General features: G+C 46.7%; 1 protein-coding gene across 1 annotated transcript in view; it reads left to right on the forward strand.

The window, feature by feature from the left end:
• Nucleotides 1-26,543, forward strand: part of LOC139260008 (dynein regulatory complex protein 11-like) — a 474,078-nt gene that overhangs the window by 253,654 nt on the left and 193,881 nt on the right. Inside the window, exon 10 of the mRNA XM_070876052.1 lies at nucleotides 4,152-4,258. Within this exon, the coding sequence (XP_070732153.1) occupies nucleotides 4,152-4,258 (107 nt within the window). The remainder of the gene's footprint in view (nucleotides 1-4,151; nucleotides 4,259-26,543) is intronic.

Here is a 26,543-nt window from a genome sequence, read left to right on the forward strand (position 1 = left end):
ACTGCGGTCTGGTCTACCGCTGCTCTTCTAAGTGGTAGTTCTTCCCGTCGAACGTGGTCACTTCCTTAGCTAAATCCTTCAACTGGGTTATGGAGAAAGGGGTTACGTATGTGAAGGGTGCATTGGCATCTGCTCCAGGAGCACTGGTAGTAGTTATGGGGTGCATGGGAATAGGATCACTCCTCGGGGGTACTGGGTATGGGGGTGGGTCATGGCCAGATGCCTGTGGGGGTGGACGATACTCCCAGCGGTCCGTACCTGAGCTACAATCACCGCCGCAGGGGTCACATTTACACATCCCTCCCTGGTTCTCCCTATTTTGTCGGAGCACTTGGGGGCCGTCTTTCCCAAAAGCATGCATAACATCCTTTTGCATGATCAATTGGCTTTCTAATTCTTTGATAGTTTTCTTGCACTGAATATGGTCTGCTCTGTTTTCCCTATCGGTTATGTGAGCCGCTTGAAGGAATCTAAGGCCGGCTGTTAATTCGGGACATTTATTTTACGACTTAGCTACTTGATCTTGAGCCTCTGTGCACTTTTGCCTCATTTTCTCCTCATTTTGCTTGCTATTATCTGCCATAGTCATACTAGAGGCCAGATGCAACGTATGGAGTTTTTTTATCGTTTTGGAGAGGGTCAATTTGATTGGCTTGCTCCGCCAATTTGAGCCTCAATTCCTTAACTTCGTCTGTCAATTTTCCTACGTCTGTCTGACGTCCTGATTTTTCGTGCTCAAATTGGTTTTGTGACATTTTGTTGAGGTCTCGCTGCTTAAATAATTCTGCATAACATGCTGCCAGTAAGACACACTTAGACTCCCTCCTTTTCTTTTCCTTTTTATTTTTGTTGAAGAATGAGTCTCCTCCGGGAAATCCGGGTGAGCTCATTGTTTCAAGCCATCCCCTGAACTGGTTAAACTGCTCTTCCTACAACTGGGAGATTCCACCTTTTCCTGCCATTTCTCTTTTGTCTTTCCAATAGTTTTAACTCAGAATCATCCTATCTGGGTCACCACTGTAGCTCGAACGGCAATTTAGCTCGTCATGTGACTAGTAGTTGCCTGCGATAGTTCTTGAGTTAAATACCAAATGACACAATCGACAATGGCGGTACCATTAATGTTCATTTAATACAGAAGAAGTACAAGACTCACCACTTATATTTTATAGTTACCCAATCGGTGCCCGGATGATCAGTCCGTCCGAACACTGTTCCGTCAAGGGCCTCTTCCCTCGTGCCTACTTCCGCCGAGTGTTACTCCTAGATCCTCGCTATGGCCGAACACTGTTCCGTCAAGGGTCTCTTCCTTGGTGCCTACTTCTGCCGAGTGTTACTCCTAGGTCCTCGCTATAGACTATCCGAACCTGTCTATCTTTATGCCCTCCTTTTCATGCCTAACTAGTCGAGTTGGCGCCAGTAAGTCTGAGGTGATCAGGGTTTTTCCTGCTGTCGAGTTGGTGCCAGTAAGTCTGAAGTGATCAGGGTCTTCCCTGCTGAAATTGACAGTGCATACTCGATCTTATGTTGGGGGATATTGGCTCTGCTTTGGCTGCCCAGATCAGTGATCTTATGGCCAATACTTCCACACTCCTCCATAGGGGTTAGGTCATGTAAGCACGCTTGTCCTCCTGCGAATAGCTCCTGCTGCTTCCGGTTATGAGCCACATGTCCTACAAGAAAGAGGAATGTGTGTCAGTGAGTGTGGTGCAATGTGTTATGTGATGTGCCTGTCATGGTTGAATATCTGGCAGTGTGTGCAAGCTGTGAGATGTAGTTGTGAGGCTTGCAGCAGTAGTAAGAGTTTGAAGTGAAGCTATGAATGTGAGTTATGAGTCATAATTGATAGAGCTTGTTGGTGCTGAGTGATGGGGATGTGGCGCATTGAACAGTGTGTGAGGCTAATGGTACAGTTGGTGGGATATGGCATTTGAAGATGAATTCACCAACCTTGATCACTCGTGTGAGGCCATTGAACTTTTTGCAGCACTGCACCAGGTCCTCGGTACCTGACTTCTGGTATTGACTGCAGGGAAATCTGCTCTCACTGCCTTCTTCGAGTTTGTCTGGAGGACCTCTCATTCTCTCCCCCTCCTCCATCAAGGCCTCCAGTGCAGCATCTATAAACCTTGGAGCACACTCTCTGTCCTGTTGCACTATAGTTCACTCTCTTCCTCAGCCAATTCCAGCACTGCTCCAGCCAGAATACACCTCCCCTTTAAGTGGTGCAGGCTTGCTTTAAGTAGTGCAGGCTGGCTTTAAGTAGTGCTCGCCTCGCATGAACTTGGAGCCACTGCTAAGGCGCTGAGCCACTAAACGTCGCCTTTTACGCTTCCTCACCTCTGATTTTCATTAGCAGGGAGCACCAAGTTGACATGCTGCCTGCATTGGGCTCAACGGGTGGGGCTGCACCACCTGTTTTCGGGGGGGCTATCGCATTTAACCCCCTGAATATTGACAGGCTATTTCGCAATGGAAGGCACTACAGCCAAGTCTGATCCTATCCTGACGTGCGATCCATATCAGCAAGTTATAGAGTGCAGCTCACTGGCTACCAATCAGGAACAACGATTTTGACTGATTTTTATCTTCTTTGTTCGGGGATTCTGAGGTCAATTGAAGTGCACCATCCAGGGATTGGAGCTGGGGCCTTCATAGTCTGTACGGGGTAATATCACATCACAAAGTGTGCATGTACACTGAGTCATTGCAGGAGCTCCTTCTGCTTGTTTTTCTTTCAATAGAATGCATTCATACTGCTGGTGGCCCGGCCAAACCCATGGGTATAATTGTTGGCCCAACCTGGCAGTCGGCTGACAAAAAATAAAATGAAGTCACTGGCAGCGCAACCTCCCCTTTAATGGCGGACGCGCCGCTCAGCCACAGTTAGCTCTTGGCTGGGGAAAGCTGTCAGGGGCACCGACCGGCGGCTGCTTTACATGGGACAATACCATGCGAGGGGCGGAAAGGGGGTCGCTGCCGGTCGGTAAGGGGTCGGTGCGTGCCCGACTTAGCGGGAAAACAGGCGGAGCGGAACCTGTTCCTAGCACTTCCTGCCGGTGGCAATTTCGGATGGAGCGGACCATCCATCTGCCCACAGTCGGTAAGGCTTCTCCGCTCTATTCCCGCCTCTTAGAGGCAGGAATAGAGCCTCTGGAGGGGGGCAATTTAAGCCCTTTACTCTTTAAAGCCTCTATGGAACTAAATTTTCTTCTGTAATCACTATTTTTTAATCAAAATTAAACAGGACAATAATGCAATAGGCAGTCTAATAAAAATGGCAGTATGAATGTATTCTGTTGGAGAAAAAATACACGCAAAAGGAGCTCCTCCAGTGACTCAGTGGATATGCATACTTTGTGGTGTGATATTATCCCGTGCAAACCATGAAGGTCCCAAGTCCAATCCCTGAATGGTGCACTTCAATTGGCCTTTAAAGGAGGAGAAACATCAACCAGGTTTGGTGTTCCTGATTGGTAGACAGTGAGCTGCACTCTAAAGCTTGCTGATATGGATCACAGTTCAGGATAGGATCGGATTTGGCTGTAATGCCATCCATTGCCAACGAACCTGCAATACTCAGATCCAAGAGTGAGTTGGCGACCCGGCCGATCCCCGGGAGCATAATTGTCGGGCCGACCTGGCAGTCGGCCGGCAAAAAAAAAATACAAGGTGGCCACGACAGTGTGTCCTTCCCTTTAAGGCGGCCGAGCCGCCATGCTACAGAGAGTGCATCGACACAAAAATCTGTCGGGGGCACCGACCGGTGGCGGGGCCTCTCTTGCAGGGCATTACCGGGAAAGGGGTCATTTCTCGAGGGGCAATTTCGCGAGGTGGCCCCCGCCGGTCAGTAAAGGGTCGGCATGTGCTCGTCGCAGCAGGAAAATGGGTGGAGCGGTCACGAAGGACAATTTACAAAATGGCAGCCCCTCCACAGAGAGTCGGAGGCCATTCCACGCCGTCCCGTAGCTGCTGCATTCAGGCGACGAGAGGCCTTATCGGGAGGGGCAATTTTGGCCCCTTTGTCTCGCTACCTCTTTGTTTATCCTTGGGAAAAAGAAAATTGAGGATAATTGGTGATGTTGGTTAAAATGTTGATCACCACCTTTGTTAATGGAACCTCAGCCTCTTTTCTTTTTCCTGAACTGCAGCGATTTGGCAGAACCGAGATGAGCTCATGAACTTCTCCCAGAAGCACGTTGCAGAACTCATCAAGGAAGATAAACGTAAAGAGGTGGAGGAGGAAATCAGAGTCCAGGTACAGAAAATGCAATCCATGAAACCCAAACCGGTATTAGAATGTGACAGTAGTATTCCAGATCACAAACACAACAAACTCCAGGAAAGGGACATTGACGACCTTTCCTTGTCTGTACAGCCTCAACGTTAAACCAGAGCACTCAAGATTCATTAGCCTGGATCTTCACAGGGGCGGGTTACATAGGCAGGGGTGGACGGGTGGAGTTGCGGACGGGTTTCCCCGCATCCTGTGGAGTTTTAGCTCCACAGCATGCGCGCTTTTGGCCCTGACTGGTTCCCCGCCTGATGGATCGTCTTGATTTCCAGTTGGACGGGAAGTACACCAGATAGGTCCTATCCCAGGGGGTGGGGTCCAATCACTGATCCCAGGGAGTGGGGGGGGGGGAGAAGGAACCGATCCAGGGGGTCCTTTGTATAGAGGGGTGGGGAGGTGGGGGGACTTGGGTGTTCGGGGGTAAGCAATACTGTTCCTCCTGGCCCACAAGCAGTGCTGTGAAGGCACATATTTTCTCCCCTGTCCTCGCCTCAGCTGCCAGGTATGCTGAGGCTCAGAAAACCCATCAGCCCACTGCAAAACCTGTAAAGCAGGTTAAATCATTAAGACATTTCAATTGTCAACCCGCCTCCTGGGAGCGGCTTGGCTGCTTGCCCCTTGTCCCACCTCCGTTAAACCTGGAAGTGGGTGGGTTGGGGGTGGGTTCCCGATACGCTCAGAATTTTATTTGATTTAACCCCCCCGCCTCCACCCGCACCTAATCCCACGCACTCACTCATGTTAAAATTACCCCCATTGTATCACTTTCCATTCTTTCCCATTAAAGTGTTGAATCCTTTACATCCTTCAGACTTTCGTACCTCTGACAGTTCACAGGCTTTTAAAACTCAAAATTGTGACGCCACCTAATCACTGATTCGTGATCCACGTTATTTCTCTCTTTTTTTCAATCTTGCTGTTGACCTGTATTGAGAGCCTCGACCCTTCACCTAGATTTCTTACAAATAAAAATCCAACAAATGCAACCACTTCCCAATCATTGCCATCCCGCACAATTCCTAATACAGACAAAGGATAATACAAATGGGCAGGGTAATAGGTTAAATAGATAGTTCTTTCAGAGAGTCTGCACAGGTGTGATGGGCCGAATAGCATCCTTTCGCTGTAAAATTCTATGGTTCTGAGAGCACATAACATTTGCTTAAATTATTCATGTTTATGTTGCTAACGTGTAGAAGTGTAGAAATTTCAGGACTGCAGGGGATCAAACATTCCATTGTATCTATGCCAGTCAATCCTAGGTACAAATCTGAGCTGTCAACTCTAATCCCATTGCACAGTTCTTTCCATAGCATTTCTATTCTTTTAAATTTCAAATGTTATCCACGAGGAAATTTCCATTTTGGCAATCCTGCTGCATACTGCAACCACATATGGGCAACTGTGCACCCCATCCTATTATTTTCTGCTCAATAATGTTAATTGATAAAAAGTATGGGATAAGGTTGCACTCCTGGCAGATACTAGAAGCACTGAAACAGAAAATCTCTCTTCTAAAATTCTCTTAATGTTGTAATTGACTTAGCTTTCAATATCCACATGTGATAACCTGACATCAGTAGTGAGGAAAATTTTGGAATCAATTATTAAGGATGAAATAACAGCGCATTTGGAAAGCAGTGACAGGATCGGTCCAAGTCAGCATGGATTTATGAAGGGGAAATCATGCTTGACGAATCTTCTGGAATTTTTTAAGGATGTAACTAGCAGAGTGGACAAGGGAGAACCAATGGATGTGGTGTATTTGGACTTTCAAAAGGCTTTTGACAAGGTCCCGCACAAGAGATTGGTGTGCAAAATCAAAGCGCATGGTATTGGGGGTAATGTACTGAAGTGGATAGAGAACAGTTGGCAGACAGGAAGCAGAGGGTCGGGATAAACGGGTCCTTTTGAGAATGGCAGGCAGTGACTAGTGGAGTGTCGCAGGGCTCAGTGCTGGGACCCCAGCTCTTTACAATATACATTAACGATTTAGATGAAGGAATTGCGTGTAATATCTCCAGGTTTGCAGACAACACTAAACTGGATGGCGGTGTGAGCTGTGAGGAGGATGCTAAGAGGCTGCAGGGTGACTTGGACAGGTTAGGTGAGTGGGCAAATGCATGGCAGAAGCCGTATAATGTGGATAAATGTGAGGTTATCCATTTTGGGGCAAAAACACGAAGGCAGAATATTATCTGAATGGCGGAACATTAGGAAAAGGGGAGGTGCAACGAGACCTGGGTGTCATGGTTCATCAGTCATTGAAAGTTGGCATGCAGATACAGCAGGCGGTGAAGAAGGCAAATGGTATGTTGGCCTTCATAGCTAGGGGATTTGAGTATAGGAGCAGGAAATCTTAATGAGGTCTCACCTGGAATATTGTGTTCAGTTTTGGTCTCCTAATCTGAGGAAGGACATTCTTGCTATTGAGGGAGTGCAGCGAAGGTTCACCAGACTGATTCCAGGGATGGCTGGACTGTCATATGAGAAGAGACTGGATCAACCAGGCCTTTATTCACTGGAGTTTAGAAGGATGAGAGGGGATTTCATAGAAACGTATAAGATTCTGGCGGGACTGGACAGGTTGGATGCGGGAAGAATGTTCCCGATGTTGGGGAAGCCCAGAACCAGGGGACATAGTCTTAGGATAAGGGGTAGGCCATTTAGGACCAAGATGAGGAGAAACTTCTTCACTCAGAGAGTTGTTAACCTGTGGAATTCCCTGCCGCAGAGAGTTGTTGATGCCAGTTCATTGGATATATTCAAGAGGGAGTTAGATATGGCCCTTACGGCTAAAGGGATCAAGGGGTGTGGAGAGAAAGCAGGAAAGGGGTACTGAGGGAATGGTGAGCCATGATCTTATTGAATGGCAGTGCAGGCTCAAAGGGCCGAATGACCTATTGCTGCACCTATTTTCTATGTTTCTATAATGCACTCCATATTGAATCAGGCTTTGGAAGAAAAGTTCCTGCTAACCTCCTTCTTTTAGCTTCCAATATTAATCCTAATTTATGTTCTCTTATTATTCATTCATCAACCAGTGAAATACTATCAAAATTTAAAACATTCCTATTATAATTCCCCCTTAGCCTTCTCTTCTCGAGTGAATACATCCCTCGTTTTTCAAAGCTCTCAACATAAGTATCTCACTTCATCTCTGGGGTCGGGGGTAATATATTAGTATGGATGGAGGATTGGTTAACTAACAAAAAACAGAGAGTCGGGATAAATGGTTCATTCTTGGGTTGGCAATCAGTAATTAGTGGAGTGCTGCAGAGATCAGTGCTGGGACCCCAACTATTTACAATCTCTATTAACGACTTGGAAGAAGGGACTGAGTGTAACGTAGCCAAGTTTGCTGACGATACAAAGATAGAAGGAAAAACAATATGTGGTGTGAGGAGGACACAAAAAAATCTGCAAAAGGACATGGGACTAGAACCTCCACTTTTGTGCTTATCGCCCAAAAATGGGCGTTATTTCCGGCGTGGGCGTTAAAAAGGGTTTTCAGATCGCCGGCTTCTCGACCATTCTCAAAGCATCTAGTCTCCGTTTTTGAAAATGGGCGTTACCGCGAGTGATATGAAATGAACGGTAGCATTACATTTTTTTGACCTTCTGCCGTAAAGTGTGGCCGTCCTTAGCAACGGCATGGCAACGCTCGATTCCCGTGATTCAGGAGGTAAAGGGTCATCATGACATGTGCAGAAGAGGAGACAGAGAGAGAGGGAGCTCAGAGGGACTGGTGTGGTGTGGCTGCTTTGGGAGGAATGACGGAAACTTTAGAGCTTCACAGCAAGTAGGCAAACAAAAATTAGCTGTTACCAGCCACATATTTGCCCAAATTTGGCCTAGAATGGAGAGAGAGAAGCAGGCATCACAGCACGCTGTGGAGACTGACGCTGGAGAGAGCAGTGAGGTGGGAGAGGAGCACATTAGAAGGTGCAAAAGAGCCAGGAGGATCTTGGCCGAGGCAAATACCTCCCTCCTGCAGGAGGTCGAGTCACGCTGGGGTGATTTGACACAGGGAGGGCGTGGGAAGCCCACCCTAAAGGCATACCAGATGATATGGACCGAGATAGCAAAGGTGGTCTCGTCGGTGACTAACGAGGTTCGTGAGGGCAACTAATGCTGCAAACGATGGAACGACCTTGTGGGATCCGCAAGAGTAAGTATTACATTGATTTACATATACATATGTGTATATATAATTTGATTTGTAACAGTCATGACTGACTATCATCAGATGTGAGGTCTTTCATTTTTACCGGGAATGTTTTACTCAAAGCCTGCGGTCACGGTGTACGTTTTGAGGTAAAGAATGATAATTTTCATAATAATCATGATTACATCTGTCGGTTATGTGTCAGTACTTAGCAGTGATATCACGCAATGATCTCAGGACATGTCGTCCTGTCACCTTTTACAGAAGAAGCTATTGACAATGAGGTCCGTGCAGAGGCGAACGGGTGGGGGGCCACCAGTCCCCAGCGACATCACAGAGATGGAGGAGCGGGTGCTCACACTCGTGGGGAAGCACCCCGGACAGCCACGGACGAATCTGCAGACCCTGAAGTGATGCCACGTGAGTAAAGGTTGCACCATTGTGTGATGTGAAGTCAATAGATGCCACACCCACTCATATCCGAACAATCATACATGATCGATGATTTTTAAAATTGTCCTAGAAATAATGATGGCCTAATGAAAATCATTGAAATGCAAATGTGTTGATGGTCATGAAATGTGATGTCTGTGATGATTTTGAGAGCGGTGGTGCTTTTGTCGTGCATATGGTGTGTGTAGCACTGGACTCACCTTGTGACCCTAGCACCCCCTTCTCCTCTAATAACCTCATTGTGTTTTGCAGCTCAGCCAGCAACGCGTCCCAAGGCAAGACCACAGAGGCCAGAAGGTGCGAGCGCGCGGCCCGACTCTCCGGATGATCCAACATCTGGTGCTGAGGCGCTACGATTCTTGCCCGTCAATCTGCTGGGTCTGTTCTCACGGATGAGAGCGCGGACTTCGAGGAACCTGCATCGCCACGCTCCAGAAGCCATTCCACCCCAAGGCCATCTAGTGGTCCTCCAGTCATTCCCGCCTCCACTCTGGAGGTACTGGCCCCAAGCACCTCGCCACAGGGCTCCCTATTTGTCCCCAGGATGACGCCGACCCCGCGGAGGTCTCATGTACGTGGCAGATCTGTTCCACGAGCGCCACATGACAGCGGAGAGATGGTACAGTTGTCCAGAAGGACCGCAGACATTGGTGACCAGCTCATCGAAGCATTGGGGAGTGTATCCCGACAACTGGCCACCATGACCAAGTACATTCCGCGGATGGTGGAGGTCCTGGATGCGATAGCCAGGAACACTGCTGGCACAGGCCTCCCAGTGATCCCCGAGCATGCCACTCCACCCCTAGGTTCCGCACCACCACCACAAACAACAGATGAGAGCAAGGACCAAGATCCTGCTTCTGCATCAGAGAATGTTGCCCCCTTAGCACCTCCCGCTCCCGTATCCGTGCAATGACCACATCTGCCTTCATCCCCCCCAATGAGGCACCGTGGAGCGAGGAAGGGAAGGGGTAGAGGTGGGAGAAGAAGGGGAGGGGGAAAGGAAAGTGAGGTGCATGTCCGCAGGTGATGGCTTTGTTATATCTCCATCTGGGTGTATGCAATTTGTTGTAATGTATGGGGGCTGGGGACCACCCTCCTGCTTTGCCTTTGTATTCTGTGATGCTGGACATGTTGAACATTTGATTGATGTCAATGGTGGAAAAAGTGGGCTGTGGGCGGGGGTTGGGTGTTATTTCCTGTGATACTTATGATTTCAGACCAATGTTGGTATAACATTTTTGTTATTGAACATAACCTTGTTGCGCATTGTCTCAGATAGCTGGACCGTTGCACACTGGTGATTCCTTAACATGAAAGGGTTAAATACAACTTAACATCAATCAACGTAAACTTTAACTGGCACCAAGGTGATAGGCACCATTGATGTCTGAGCTGCACACACACAGCAGTGTGTCAGCATTGTCACTCACATCAGCGCTCTTTCAGGCAAATTGTTCAGTTCTCAGCTCCTCACGAAAGAATCTTGCAGCTATGTAGCCACCACGGGCCCTTTCCTGCGGTCTGGAGGGGGTCATGGGCATGGTTGCATAGCCAGCCTGATTATCTGGCCCTCGGTTAGTGTCCAGCCTCTCATCGTCCTCTTCCTCACTTTCCTGAGGTGGAGCATCAGTGCCTTCTGGCAATTCTTGGCCCCTCATGATAGCCAGGTTGTGCAGGATCGAGCACACGACCACGAATTTAGCGACTCGCTCAGGATTGTATTGTAACTCCCTTTCTGCGTGGTCAAGACATCTGAAGCGCTGCTTAAGCACAGTTATTGTTTGGTGGCCCCATTGCATTAAAAATATAATAGCGATTGATCAGAAGCAATGATTTCCTCACTAAAATACACCTGGAGTAAACCCCCAAAAGTCCAGAGTCTGAAAATATGTCTGTTGAGATGTTCACTTCACCTGAGAAGAACTCCAGAGTCAATGCAAACTCCCCCGAAGTTCAGGCAGCCTTTTGAATGAAGCGACCTGCGATTTAAAAAATGCCAGCCACACCGCTGCTGTTGGTTCAGAACAGTTCCACTTTTTCCGGGCGTTTTTTTGGGTGAGCGATATTGTGGGCGACATGTGTGCGAGGTGGTGAAAGTGACGCTCGGCGATCTCCTGGACGTTAGTTTCGCAAAATGTGCTTCTTACGACAAAAAAAAATGGGCGGACGGTATTATTGAATCTCGACCTTAATTCCATGTGGAAAGTAACGCTAGGCAATATTATGGGCGTTGATTTCGTCCATTCTGATGATTCCTCCCAAAAAAAGTGGACGAGCGATAATATTTTTTCCCATCGATAAGCACATGGGGAAAGTAACGCTCAGTGATAAGTTTCCTAAAAATGCCTGTCAGTTTCCATTTTGTGCCAAAATGGGCGATATATGGGCGTTATATATCATTTCAGCGGTAAAATGGGCGTTAAGTGGGCATTAAGCATGCAAAAAAAGTGGAGGTTCTAGCCCATAGGCAGGCTAAGTGAGTGGGCAAAAATTTGGCAGATGGAGTACAATGTTGGAAAGTCTGAGGTCATACACTTTGGCAGAAAAAATCCAAGAGCAAGTTATTATTTAAATGGAGAAAGATTGCAAAGTGCTATAGTACAGCGGGACCTGGGGGTACTTGTGCATGAAACGCAAAAGATTAGTATGCAGGTACAGCAAGTGATCAGGAAGGCCAATGGTATCTTGGCCTTTATTGCAAAGGGGATGCATTATCAAAGCAGGGAAGTGTTGCTACAGTTATACAGGGTATTGGTGAGGCCACACCTGGAATACTGCATGAAGTTTTGGTTTCCATATTTCCGAAAGGATATACTTGCTTTGGAGGCAGTTCAGAGAAGGTTCACTAGGTTGATTCCGGAGATGAGGAATGGTTGAGTAGGTTGGGCCTCTACTCATTGGAGTTCAGAAGAATGAGAGGTGATCTTATCGAAACGTATAAGATTATGGGCCCAAATTTGACCTGTACAGATTTCTGGCGCACTCACCAGAGGTGCGCCGGTTTTGTAGAACTCCAAGGGCGGCAAAAATCTTCGGGCCGAGTTTGGCCGCTCCCCAGCCTCTCCTGGTAGCGTAGCATGGCAACTGGATTCGGGGGCGGAGCCAGGTCCTGGCGCTGAAAACAGTGCCAGGATCTCTGCACATGTGCACTAGAGTGTGAACCTAGCCCCCAGGATTTGAGAGTGTATGATGCAGGTCGTGTGGGAGGGGCCAATGTTCGAAGCTCCTATTCCGGGCCGAGTGGCCTGCCGCACAGGCCGGCTGCTGGCTTCCTGCGCTGAGGGCTACAAGAGACAGATTGGTGGGGGCTGGAGGGCGGAGGGGAAGAGTTTTGATGCGGGAGGGAGGGGAAGAGTTTTGATGCGGGGGGGATGGGAAGAGTTTTGATCCAGCAGGGGGTAGGGAGGAAGAGTTTTAATCTGGCAGGCGGTGGGGAGAGAAGAATCTTCAAAGATTTTCCAGTACTTTACTAGCTAACTATCTTTACTAAAAATATACTCAGTTTAATCAGGCTGATAGCACCTACACTCTGTTTAGTCTTGCTGCTTGGGATTTAAAAAAAACTAGTCCTATCATAACACTGTCATTTGGAGGCTACCTGTGCTGATCTTTTAATTCACCGCAGGTTTTTTCAGAATGTACAAAAGTGGCAACTTACTCTGGCCTAACTTAGTTTGGAATAAGTTTTAGCTGGCTAAACTTGCTTAAATGACCAAAACAGGCGTAAGTGGCTGGTAACGCCCCCTTTTGAAAAAAAAACTGAACTAAAAAAAAACTAACTAACTCACTGACACTGAAGCAACTTAAATGGGGAGAATTGAGATTTTTAAGTTACTCCAAAAAAATCTAGTTGCTCCAAAAAAAACAGGGCAACTCCTGGGGAAACTTGGGCCCATATGAGGAGGCTTGACAAGGTGGATGCAGAGAGGATCCACTGATGTTTCCACTGATAGGGGAGACTAGAACTAGAGGGCATAATCTTAAAATAAGGGGCAGGCCATTTAAAATTGAGGAGGAGACATTTTTTCTCTCAGAGGGTTGTAAATCTGTGGAATTCACTGCCTCAGAGAGCTGTTTAAGACAGAAATAGACAGTTTCTTAAACGATAAGGGAACAAGGGGTTATGAGGAGCGGGCATGGAAGTGGACCTGAGTGTATGATCGGATCAGCTATGATCATATTAAATGGCGGAGCAGGTTCGAGAGGCCGTATGGCCTACTCCTGCTCCAATTTCTTATATTCTTATGTTCTATGTTCTTAAATCTACTTTACACCTTTTCCATGGCTCCAACATCCTTTCTCTAATGGGGTGAACTCTGACCTTTGCCGCAACCCTTTTATTCCTGGGTGGAATGCTTTTACTCTGTACATTGCCCATCTTCTGCTTAAATGTTTCACATCACTGGTCACGTACATTTATCTGCCAACCTTTCCATCCTATTAATCTGGGTTTAGTCTCTTTTCATCCCTTTAATATTTACCCGTTTTGTTCAATGGCTTTGTTTTTAACTCTCCATTTCATTATCTATTTTGATAGTAAAAGTAATTATGTTTGGAAAGCATAAATGTTCTCCCACCTTGAGATCACTTGCTTGACTTAGCTTATTAGCCAGTTAGCTATTGGATTCAAGGCACTTTAAATTAAAAAAGATTGACCCTAGTCTGATTGATATTCTCTGAACGATCTGTACTGTAAGGCTACTTTGTCTCAATTCTCTTGTACATTGATAATGTTAAACAAAATGCTATGCTTATATAATAAAGTACTTGAATTTAGATTTGGTACAAAAAGATGCCGAAATAATTAAAGTATGGGCTCCCTTCGTGGCTTGGTGAACAAATATACCATGTGATGTACAGGGATGGACATCCTGTTGCAAATATCCATATTTTTTTGCAAATTTGCAGCTTTAAAATGTGATTTTAAGACATGGTAAGGCCAGAAAAAGGATGAGAAAGAGAGTGTGAAGCAGAAAGAGAGAGTGAGCAAAGCAGAAATTCGGGATAGAAAAGGAGCAAGAGAGACAATGCAGAAAAAAGAGAAAGTGAGCTAAAAAGGAAGGGATTATAACAGAAAAGGAGAGTGAGTGAAACAATTATAAAAAGAGACAGAGAGAGATAAAAGGTGAGAAGAAAAGTGGAAGCGAGAGACTCACAGAAGGGAAGGGGAAATAAACACTGAAGGGAAGAGGAAGAGGGGCACACAGAAAAGGAAGAGAGTAGCACGCAAAAAATGGAGGAGACAGACTGAAGGGACAGAGGCAAGGGAACCAGACAAAAAAGGGAAGGAGGAGAAAGTGATGCAAAAGGGAAGGAATTGAGAGAAATAGACAAATGAATAAAGTACAGACAGAAGGGAAGGAGCAGGAAGACAGAGAGAGAGAGAAAGGGAGAGACAGCAGTGATGGACTTGAGGAAAATATACAAGGAAAAGAGCTGAGACACATAAAGAACGGAAAGTGAAAGAGACACAGAGGGAAGGAGGAGAGAAACAAGGAAGGGTACACACAAAGGAAGGTGAGAGAAATACAGAAGGGAAAGTGAAGGAGCGAGACAAAATGAAGGGAAGGAGAACATAACAGCATAAGAAATAGGAGCAGGAGTAGGCCTCGAGCCTGCTCCACCATTTAATACGATCATTGCTGATCCGATCATGGACTTCGGTCCACTTCCCTGCTCGTTCTCCATAACCCCTTATTCCCTTATTGGTTAAGAAACTGTCTATCTCTGTCTTAAATTTACTCTATGTCCTGGCTTCCACAGCTTTCTGAGGCAGCAAATTCCACAGATTTACAACCCTCTGAGAGAAGAAATTCCTCCTCATCTCAGTTTTAAATGGGTGGCTCCTTGTTCTAAAATTATGCCCACTAGTTCTAGTCTCCCCTATCAGTGGAAACATCCTCTCTGCATCCACCTTGTCAAGCCCCCTCATACACGTTTCAAGAAGATCACCTCTCATTCTTCTGAATTCCAATGGGTAGAGGCCCAACCTCCTCAACCTTTCCTCATAAGTCCTTATGTCCGGAATCAACCAGGTGTACCTTCTCTGAACTGCCTCCAAAGCAAGTATATCCTGTTTCAAATATGGAAACCAAAACTGTACGCATATTCCAGGTGTGGCCTTACCAATACCCAGTATAACTGTAGCAAGACTTCCCTGCTTTTATACTCCATCCCCTTTGCAATAAAGGCCAAGATTCCATTGGCCTTCCTGATCACTTGCTGTACCTGCATACTAACCTTTTGTGTTTCATGCACAAGTACCCCCAGGTCCCGCTGTATTGCACACTTTGCAATTTTTCTCCATTTAAATAATAATTAGTTCTTTGATTTTTTTTCTGCCAAAGGGCATGACCTCACACTTTCCAACATTATACTCCATCTGCCACATTTTTGCCCACTCACTTAGCCTGTCTATCTCCTTTTGCAGATTTTTTGTGTCCTCCTCACACATTGCTTTTCCTCCCATCTTTGTATCGTCAGCAAACTTGGCTACGTTACACTCGGTCCTTTCTTCCAATTCGTTAATATAGATTGTAAATAGTTGGGGTCCCTGCGGCACCCAACTAGTTACTGATTGCCAACCCGAGAATGAACCATTTATCCCGACTCTCTGTTTTCTGTTAGTTAGCCAATCCTCTGTCCATGCTAATATATTACCCCCAACCTAAGCAGTAACCTTTTATGTGGCACCTTGTCAAATGCCTTCTGGAAGTCCAAATACACCACATCTACTGGTTCCCCTTTATCCACCCTGTTCGTTACATCCTCAAAGAATTCCAGCAAATTTGTCAAACATGACTTCCCCTTCATAAATCCATGCTGACTTTTCCTGACCGAATTATGCTTTTCCAAATGTCCTGCTACTGTTTCTTTAATAATGAACTCCAACATTTTCTCAACTACAGATGTTAGGCTAACTGGTCTATAGTTTCCTGCTTTTTGTCTGCCTCCTTTTTTAAATAGGGGCGTTACATTTGTAGTTTTTCAATCTGCTGGGACCTCCCCAGAATCCAGGGAATTTGGTAAATTACAACCAATGCATCCACTATCCCTGCCACTACTTCTCTTAAGACCCTAGGATATAAGCCATCAGGTCCAGGGGATTTATCTGCCTTTAGTCCCATTATCTTATTGAGTTCCACCTCCTTAGTGATTGTGATTATTGGGATATTGTTTGTGTCCTCTACCGTAAAGAGTGATACAAAATATTTGTTCAGAGTGCTGCCATCTCCATGTTCCCTATTACTAATTCCCCGGTCTTGTCCTCTTAAGAGACCAACATTTAATTTAGCCACTCTTTTCCTTTTTATATGCCCATAGGAGCTCTTACTATCTGTTTTTATATTTCGTGCTAGAAACATAGAAATATAGAAACATAGAAAATAGGTGCAGGAGTCGGCCATTCGGCCCTTCGAGCCTGCACCACCATTCAAGGAGTTCATGGCTGAACATGCAACTTCAGTACCCCATTCCTGCTTTCTCGCCATACCCCTTGATCCCCCTAGTAGTAAGGACTACATCTAACTCCTTTTTGAATATATTTAGTGAATTGGCCTCAACAACTTTCTGTGGTAGAGAATTCCACAGGTTCACCACTCTTTGGGTGAAGAAGTTTCTCCCCATCTCGGTCCTAAATGGCTTACCCCTTATCCTTAGACTGTGACCCCTGGTTCTGGACTTCCCCAACATTGGGAACATTCTTCCTGCATCTAACCTGTCTAAACCCATCAGAATTTTAAACGTTTCTTTGAGATCCCCTCTCATTCTTCTGAACTCCAGTGAATACAAGCCCAGTTGATCCAGTCTTTCTTGATATGTCAGTCCCACCATCCCGGGAATCAGTCTGGTGACCCTTCGCTGCACTCCCTCAATAACAAGAATGTCCTTCCTCAAGTTAGGAGACCAAAAATGTACACAATACTACAGGTGTGGCCTCACCAAGGCCCTGTACAACTGTAGTAACACCTCCCTGCCCCTGTACTCAAATCTCCTCGCTATGAAGGCCAACATGCCATTTGCTTTCTTAACCGCCTGCTGTACCTGCATGCCAACCTTCAATGACTGATGTACCATGACACCCAGGTCTCGTTGCACCTCCCCTTTTCCTAATCTGTCACCATTCAGATAATAGTCTGTCTCTCTGTTTTTACCACCAAAGTGGATAACCTCACATTTATCCACATTATACTTCATCTGCCATGCATTTGCCCACTCACCTAACATATCCAAGTCACTCTGCAGCCTCATAGCATCCTCCTCGCAGCTCACACTGCCACCCAACTTAGTGTCATCCGCAAATTTGGAAATACTACATTTAATCCCCTCGTCTAAATCATTAATGTACAATGTAAACAGCTGGGGCCCCAGCATAGAACCTTGCGGTATCCCACTAGTCACTGCCTGCCATTCTGAAAAGTACCCATTTACTCCTACTCTTTGCTTCCTGTCTGCCAACCAGTTCTCAATCCACGTCAGCACACTACCCGCAATCCCATGTGCTTTAACTTTGCACATTAATCTCTTGTGTGGGACCTTGTCAAAAGCCGTCTGAAAGTCCAAATACACCACATCAACTGGTTCTCCCTTGTCCACTCTACTGGAAACATCCTCAAAAAATTCCAGAAGATTTGTCAAGCATGATTTCCCTTTCACAAATCCATGCTGACTTGGACCTATCATGTCACCTCTTTCCAAATGCGCTGCTATGACATCCTTAATAATTGATTCCATCATTTTACCCACTACTGATGTCAGGCTGATCAGTCTATAATTCCCTGTTTTCTCTCTCCCTTTTTTTAAAAGTGGGGTTACATTGGCTACCCTCCACTCCATAGGAACTGATCCAGAGTCTATGGAATGTTGGAAAATGACTCAATGCATCCGCTATTTCCAAGGCCACCTCCTTAAGTACTCTGCTAGTTTACTTTCACAGTCTATCTTCCCTTTCTTAATTTCTTTTTAGTCATTCTTTACTGGCTTTTAAAAGCTTCCTAATCTTCTGTCCTCCCACTAGTTTTGGCCACTTTGTATGCCCTTGTTTTTAATTGGCTACCGTCCTTTATTTCTTTAGTTAGCCACGGAGGGCTATTTTTTTCTTTTACACCCTTTTCTCCTCAATGGAATATATTTTTCGTGTGAGTTGTGAAATATCTTCTTAAATGCACACCACTATTCATCAACTGTTCGACACTTTAATCTATTTTCCCAGTCCACTTTAGCCAACTATGCCCGCATACCGTCATTAGTCTCCTTTAGTTAAGCTTAGTACGCTGGTTTGAAATCCAATTTTCTCACCCTGCATCTGAATTTGAAATTCAACCATGCTATGATCACTCATTCCAAGGGGATCCTTTACTAGGAGATTGTTTATTAATCCTGTCTCATTACACAGGACCAGATCTAAGATAGCCTGCCCTGTAGTTGGTTCCGTTACATATGGCTCAAGGAACACGTCCCTTACGCACTCTATGAACTCTTTCTCAAGGCTACCCTGACCAATTTGATTTGTCCAATCAATATGGAGGTTAAAATCACCCATGATTATTGCTGTTCTCTTTTTACAAGCCCCCACTATTTCCTAGTTTATACTCCGACCAACAGTTTCTACTGTTAGGCGGCCTATAGACTATGCTCACCAGTGACTTTTTCCCCTTATTATTCCTTATCTCCACCCAAACTGTTTCAACATCTTGATCGTTTGAGCCAATATTGTTTCTCACTATTGCAGTGATTCCATCCTTTATCAATGGGGCTACCCCACCTCCGTTTCCTTTCTGTCTGTCCTTCCCGATTGTCAAATACCCCTTAATATTTAATTCCCAGTCCTGGTCACCTTGCAACCACGTCTCTGTAATGGCTATCAGATCATACCCATTTGTATTTATTTGTGCCGTCAACTCATCTATTTTGTTATGAATGCTTCGTGCATTTAGATAAAGTTCCTTTAAGTTTGTTTTTTTACCCTTTTTTCCTGCTTGTTTCCTTTCTCCTTCAAACTCACTTTCTTTATTTTTGCTTTCGAAATCTAGCTTTTCTCTCCTCCCTACTGAATCTATTTTCAGGTTCCCATCCCCTTGCCAAGCTAGTTTAATTTCTCCCCATCAGCACTAGCAACCCCTCCCCCACTCCCCCGGCAAGGATATTGGTGCCGGATCTGTTGAGGTGCAACCCGTCCGGCTTGTACAGGTCCCACCTCCCCCAGAAACGGTCCCAATGCCTCAGGAAACTAAAGCCCTGCCGCCTGCACCAGCCACATATTCATCTGCTCTATCCTCCTATTTCTGTATTCACTAGCTCGTGGCACCGGGATTAATCCGGAGATTACTACCTTTGAGGTCCTGCTTTTTAATCTCTCTCCTAGTTCCATAACCTCTGCCAGCAAGACCTCATCCCTCTTTCTACCTACATCATTGGTCCCGCTATGGACCACGACCTCTGGCTGTTCACCCTCTCCCCCCAGAATGCCCTGCTGCCGCTCAGTGACATCCTTGACCCTGGCACCAGTGAGGCAACATACCATCCTGGAACGCCTGTCTGCTCCCCTGACTATTGAATCCCCTACCATTATAGAGAGACTTTTTCTTCAAACTTGCCGGCATCTGTATTCTTATGGGGGCGGGAGAGGCTCAGGTTTTGAGATGGAGTTGACTGTAAAAGGTTTTGTGATTGCTTTGTTTGTACATTATCAATGATGATGCGTTGTGTGATCCAATCACCTGAAAACACGGGCTTAAAAATATAAGAATAAAATGTATTTTTGATCCACGTCTTCAAGATTTTGCTGTAACAAAAATTACTCTAAGCCTCTCATGCCCCCATAAGAATACAGATACTGACAAGTCTGAAGAAAAAGTCTCTCGTTCCCTTCATTTTGTCTCGCTCCCACACTTTCTCTTCTATGGGCCCAAATTTCCCCCCTCTGCTAGATAGGTGCGCCTACTTTGTAGTACAGAAAGGGCGCAGATTTCTTACCCCCGTATTCTTGTTGGTTCCAGGCCTGTGGCCTGTGGCACAGCACATCGCAACGCATGCTGGGCGGAGCGACAGCCCTGCGCCGAAAAGAGTGACGGCAGCTGCGTGTGTCCACAGTAGCTCCTGGCCCTCCCGTGGCTCCGGGCGACCCTATCCCTGGCCGAAGGGATGACGTGATTTTTGTCGCCCCTATCCCGAGCCGAGTGGTCTGCCGCACAGGACGGCCACTGCTTTCCCGCGCTGAGGAATACAAGAGACAGGTTGGTGGGGGGAAGAGTTTTGGGGGGCGGGGGGAGGGGAAGAGTTTTAATGCGGAGGAGGGAAAGAGTTTTGATCTGGGGATGGGGCCTGCTCTCTACCTGATCATGCAGGTTGAGGTGAACCAGCGAGAGTCTGGTTTTAAGTGTCCTTTTCATGGGTAGCTCAGCCTGGGGCACCCCTGTGAGCGAGTGGGGTTTTGTGTGGTAGCTGAGCAGTACTCGGGACAGGCGGGTTTGGAGTGAACCTTCTGTGACTCGTTTAAGGCTCTGTTTGATGGTTTGTACTGCCTGCTCTGCCTGCCCATTGGAGGCTGGTTTAAACGGGGTTGAGGTGACATGTTTGATCCCATTGCGGGTCATGAATTCTTTAAATTCGGCACTGGTGAAACATGGCCCGTTGTCACTGACCAATATGTCAGGCAGGCCGTGGGTGGCAAACATGGCCCTCAGGCTTACAATGGTGGCGGTGGCGGTGCGTCCCGACATTATTTAACATTCAATCAATTTAGAAAAAGCATCCACCACCACCAGGAACATTTTACCGAGAAACGGACCCGCATAGTCGACATGGATCCTCGACCATGATCTGGAGGGCCAGGACCACAAACTTAGTGGTGACTCTCTGGGCGCATTGTTCAACTGAGCACATATGCTGCATTACCGTACACAGGACTCGAAGTCAGAGTCGCTACCGGGCCATCACACGTGGGATCTGGCTATTGCTTTCATCATTACTATACTCGGGTGTGTGCTGTGGAGATGCGAGATGAACGTCTCCCTGCCCTTTTTGTAGCACTACGCAGTTACCCCACAACAGGCAGTCTGCCTGAATGGACAGCTCGTCCTTTCGCCGTTGGAACGGCTTGATTAGCTCTTGCATTTCAACGGGGATGCTGGCCCAGCTCCCATGCAGTACACAGTTTTTTACTCGGGACAACAGAGGATCTTGGCTGGTCCAAGTCCTAATCTAGCGGACCATGACAGGTGATTTATCATTTTCAAACGCTTCCATGACCATCAACAAGTCTGCGGGCTGCGCCATTTCCACCTCCGTGGTGGGCAATGGTAGCCGACTGAGAGCGTCCGCACAGTTCTCGGTGCCTGGCCTGTGGTGGATGGCATAGTTATACGCTGATCATGCGAGTGCCCACCTTTGTATGCGGGCTGAGGCATTAGTATTTAACCCTTGTTTTCAGCGAACAGGGATGTGAGGGGCTTGTGATCGGTTTCCAGCTCAAATTTGAGGCCAAACAGGTACTGATGCATTTTCTTTACCCCTAACACACATGCTAATGCCTCTTTCTCAATCATGCTGTAGGCCATCTCGGCCTTAGACAAGCTCCTGGAAGCATAGGTGACAGGTTGCAACTTCCCCGCAACATTAGCTTGTTGTAATACACACCCGACTCCGTACGACGACGCGTCACATGCTAGCACAAGTCTTTTACATGGGTTATACAATACAAGCAGCTTGTTGGAGCATAAAATGTTTCTGGCTTTCTCAAAAGCAATTACTTGTTTTTTTCCCCATAACCAGTTCTCACCTTTACGCAATAACACATGTGGGGCTCTAAGAGGATCCTTAACCCCGGTAGGAAGTTACCAAAATAGTTGAGGAGTCCCAGGAACGACCGCAGCTCCGTGACATTCTGTGGCCTGGGTGCGTTCTTGATAGCCTCTGTCTTGGCGTCTGTGGGCCGAATGCAGTCCGCCACGATCTTTCTCCCCAAAAACTCCAATTCTGTTGCCATGAAGACGCATTTCGACCTCTTCAGCCGTAGCCCTACGCGATCCAGTCACTGGAGGACCTCCTCCAGGTTTTGTAGGTGCTCGGCGGTGTCCCGACCCATGACCAATATGTCATCCTGAAAGACCACCGTGTGTGGTACTGACTTGAGTAGGCTCTCCATGTTTCTCTGGAAGATCGCTGCAGCCGACCGAATTCCAAACGGGCATCTGTTGTTGATGAACTGTCCCTTGTGCGTGTTGATGCAGGTGAGGCCCTTCGAAGACTCCTCCAGCTCCTGCGTTAGGTAGGCCGAAGTCAGGTCGAGCTTGGTGAATGTCTTGCCTCCTGCCAGCGTCGCAAATAGGTCGTCTGCCTTAGGTAGCGGGTATTGGTCCTGTAGCGAGAAACAATTCATAGTTACTTTGTAATCGCCGCAAATCCTGACCGTGCCATCACTTTTGAGTACTGGAATAATCGGGCTGCCCCACTCGCTGAATTCCACTGGGGTGATGATGCCCTCGCGTTGCAGCCCGTCCAGCTCGATTTCCACTCTCTCACTCATCATGTGAGGTACCACTCGCGCTTTGTGGTGAATGGTTCGTGCCTCTGGGACCAAGTGGATCCGCACCTTCGCCCCGGAAAAGTTTCCAATGCCTGGCTCAAAAAGGGAAGGAAATTTGTTAAGAACCTGGGTACATGATGCTTCATTAACATGTGATAGCGCTCGGATGTCATCCCAGTTGCAGCAGATTTTGCCCAACCAGCTCCTTCCAAGCAGTGTGGGGCCATCGCCCGGGACAATCCAGAGTGGCAGTTCGTGTACCGTGCCCTCGTAGGTGACCTTGACCATGCCGCTGCCCAGGACAGTGATAAGCTCTTTGATGTACGTTCTCAGTTTCGTGTAGATAGGGCTCAGGGCTGGTCTGAATGCCTTGTTGCACCACAGTCTCTCAAATATCTTTTTACTCAGGAATGCTTGGCTAGCACCAGTGTCCAGTTCCATGGCTACGGGTAAGCCATTCAATTTTAGGTTTAGCAATATAAGTGGACATTTCGTCGAAAATGTGTGCACCCCATGTACTTCAGCATCTGCCTCCTTTCTCTGAGGCTCAAAATTGCTTTGATCCACCATGGACCGATCTTCCTCTGCCACGTGGTGGTTAGCAGGTTTTGCAGATCTTGCAGTTCGTTTGCAAGCTTGTTGGAGGTGCCCCATTTTTCCACAGCTCTTGCAAACATACCCTTTGAAGCGGCATGAATAGGCTGAATGGAAGCCTCCACAATGCCAACAAGGTGTGAATTGCCTTGCATTCATCCTTTGTTGGGGACTCTTGAGTCATCTGGGTCACCTGCTAGCAGTTGCAGACTCGTGGTTTCTGCCCTGTACATTTGTGCTCACAAACACAGTTCCAGTTAATTTATGAACATTCCTAGCACTTGTATGCTGAGAAATTTGTTTGGTGGACATAAATGCCTGTGCTATCGCAATGGCCTTACTGAGGGTCGGTGTCTCTACAGTCATAAGTTTTCGTAGGATGGTCTCGTGGCCAATGCCCAGTACAAAAAAGTCTCTGAGCATTTGCTCCAGGTAGCCATCAAACTCACATTGTCCTGCAAGTCGCCTTAGCTCGGCGACGTAGCTCGCCACTTCCTGACCTTCAGATCGCTGGCACGTGTAGAACTGATAACCCGAGGGAGAACATGCTGATGGCGAGGTAAGATGCTCCCGAACCAGTGTACACAGCTCCTCATACGACTTATCTGTGGGTTTCACTGGAGCCAGAAGATTCTTCACGAGGCTGTCGGTCGGTGCCCCGAAGACTGTGAGGAGGACCGCTCTCCTTTTTGCAGCGCTTCCTTCTCCGTCCGGCTCGTTGATAACAAAGTACTGGTCTAGCCGTTCGACATAGGCTTCCCAGTCCTCACCCTCCGAGAACTTCTCCAGGATGCCCACAGTTTGCTGCATCTTTGCGTTGGATTCGTATTCTCGTCGCCAGTTGTTGTGTTCCTCACACAGATGAGGCTGCACACTGGGAGGTTAAAGTAACAGTGACCTCAGTCTTTAATAAGACACTCCAGAGTGAGGAACAGGCCTTCGGGGCTGGCTTATATACAGTGCTCCCAAGGGATGCTGGGATCCCTTGGGACTTCAGGAGATGAGCTCCCTGGTGGCGGAACATGGGAGTGCATGCTTTATAGATACACAACACAGTTTAATTAGGCTGATAGCATCTACACTCTGTCCAGTCTCACTGCTTGGACTTTAAAAAAAAACTAGCATTCCTATCGTAACACTGTCATTTGGAGGCTCCCTGTGCTGATCTCTTAACTCACCGCAGGTTTTTTCAGAACGTACAAAAGTGGCCACTTACTCTGGCTTAACTTAATTTGGAGTATGTTTTAGCTGGCTAAACTTGCTTAAATGGCCAAAACAGGCGTAAGTGGCTGGTAACACTCGCTTTTGAAAAAAAAACTGAACTTAAAAAAAAAACCTAACTAACTCACTTGTACTGGAGCAACTTAAATGGGGAGAAATGTGATTTTTAAGTTACTCCAAAAAAATCTAGTTGCTCCATAAAAAAGGGGCAACTCCTGGGGAAATTTGGGCCCTTAATCCCGGGAAGTAGTTCTGAGCCCAATAGACTAGGAGTAGCCTATGTTTGGGTCTCTGCTGAGTTAGTTGATCTCAGCCTGAAGGGCACTGAAAATGTCTTCAGTGTTCCTGGGCCCAAGGGCAGTAAACAAGACAGATTCCTGCTCTTGATTGCTATCAAGTGATTATTGTTGGAACGTATTCATGTGATTTTCGAGCGAGGACAGGAATAAGCTTGTTATAGTCAAAAAGCCTCACTGTCTTAGCTTGCACATATAAATAGCTAACAGGGCAGTGGGCCAGCCCCCAGCGAGAGGCCGAGCGGGCAGGCCCCGCTGACGACAGCGACGATGCCGGCTGCCAGGAATTCTTCGGGCGGGGCCCGTCCCCAGCGAGAGGCCGGGCGGGCAGGCCCCGCCGCTGAGGTAAGATGCGCACAACATGAAACTACCTCAAGAAGCAGAGGGCAGGTGAGAAATTTAAATTAAAATGGATTTGTGTACAAATACTCAAAACTGGGTTGGGAGATAACAAGCAGTTTAGAGAAATCTTGATGTAAGCATAAAGGGGTCAAGTTTTGGACGTCCGCTAGAACGGCGCACATCGGAGAGGCTCGCCTAATTTATAGAACAAAAATTGCACCGAATACTCACCTTGCAATTCTCAGATAGCTGTAGGCCCATTTCCACCTCGGCGCTGCGCTGCAGGAGCTGCTGGGGGCGGAGCTACAGCCCTGTGCCGAAAACAGTGGCAGCAGCAGCTGCGCATGTGCGCAGTAGCTGCCGGCATCCTGTCTCCGGGGCGACGATCCTATCCTCGGCCGAAGGGACGTCGCCCCTATCCCCGGCCGAGTGGCCTGCGCATCTTACCTCAGCGGCGGGGCCTGCCCGCCTGGCCTCTCGCTGGGGGCGGGCCCCGCCCAAAGAGATGTCAGCAGCCCGGCATCGGCTACTTGTGGGCCCCGCCCAAAGTCCTCGGCGGGGCCCGGCTTCTTCGTCATCTTCTCTCTTCCCCCCCATCTTCTTCTCTTCTTCTTTTCCCCCCATCTTCTTCTCTTCCCCCCCTCCATCTTCTTCTCTTCCCCCCCCCTCTTCTCCCTGGTGCTGCAGTAGGTGAATAGAAATATTTTTTTATTTATTGAGTGATTTAAAAAAACATTTTAATTTTTAATTGTTTAATTTATTTGGATTGATTTATTGGTTTATTTATTGATTTATTTATCATTTAATTATTGATGATGGCTCTTTATTTGTAAAAGTGAAGTGTTAATGTTTGTAAACCCCTCTCCCCCCCCAACCCCCATCTTTCGTTCCATACACCTGATTTCCAATTGTCGGCAAGGTTTTTCTGAGCGTACAAAAATCTACACTTACTCCATTCTAAGTTAGTTTGGAATAAGTTTTCGCTGCCTAAACTTGCAAAACAGCCATAAGTGGCCGGACACGTCCCCTTTAGAAAAAGAAATCTTCTAAAATGAAACTCTTCTAACTCACTAGAACTGGAGCAAACTAAAGGCTGAGAATTGCAACTTCTAAGATACTCCATTCTAAACTAGTTGCTCCAAAAAAATAGGAGCAACTCAGGCCGAAACTTGACCCCAAAATGTCTCTGTTGACAAACTGGTCACTTCTCGTGAATTTCTCTGAATGAAAGCAAAGAAAGTTATTTAGAACACCAATCTTGAAAAAGGAACTGGTCTGCTGGTCTGAATAGCTTTTTCCTGTCCCTAAAAATTGTTAAGCCTTTCTTTCCGGCTCATATACACAAATCCTTTGTCCCATCGCTGGCCCATTTAGCCCTAAATCAAGTTGTGTAAAAAATATTTATTCATTTTCGTAAACATTTATAAATAGAACAATTTGTTTGCCTCAAATTGTAAACCAGACATAGTTGTTAATGTCAGATTTGGTCTATTGATATTTAACGCCACTTTAATCCTCCAGGAAGAAGGTTTGAGTTTATTTACAAGTTTCAGTTTCTAAACCTGTGTAAAATTTCAAAGCTGATCATGTTTACTTTCAGCTGCCATCCTGGAAAGAATGACAAGATAATAAGGATCTGTTTTGCAC

This window comes from Pristiophorus japonicus, chromosome 3 (genome assembly GCF_044704955.1).
Source record: "Pristiophorus japonicus isolate sPriJap1 chromosome 3, sPriJap1.hap1, whole genome shotgun sequence".
NCBI lineage: Eukaryota > Metazoa > Chordata > Chondrichthyes > Pristiophoridae > Pristiophorus > Pristiophorus japonicus.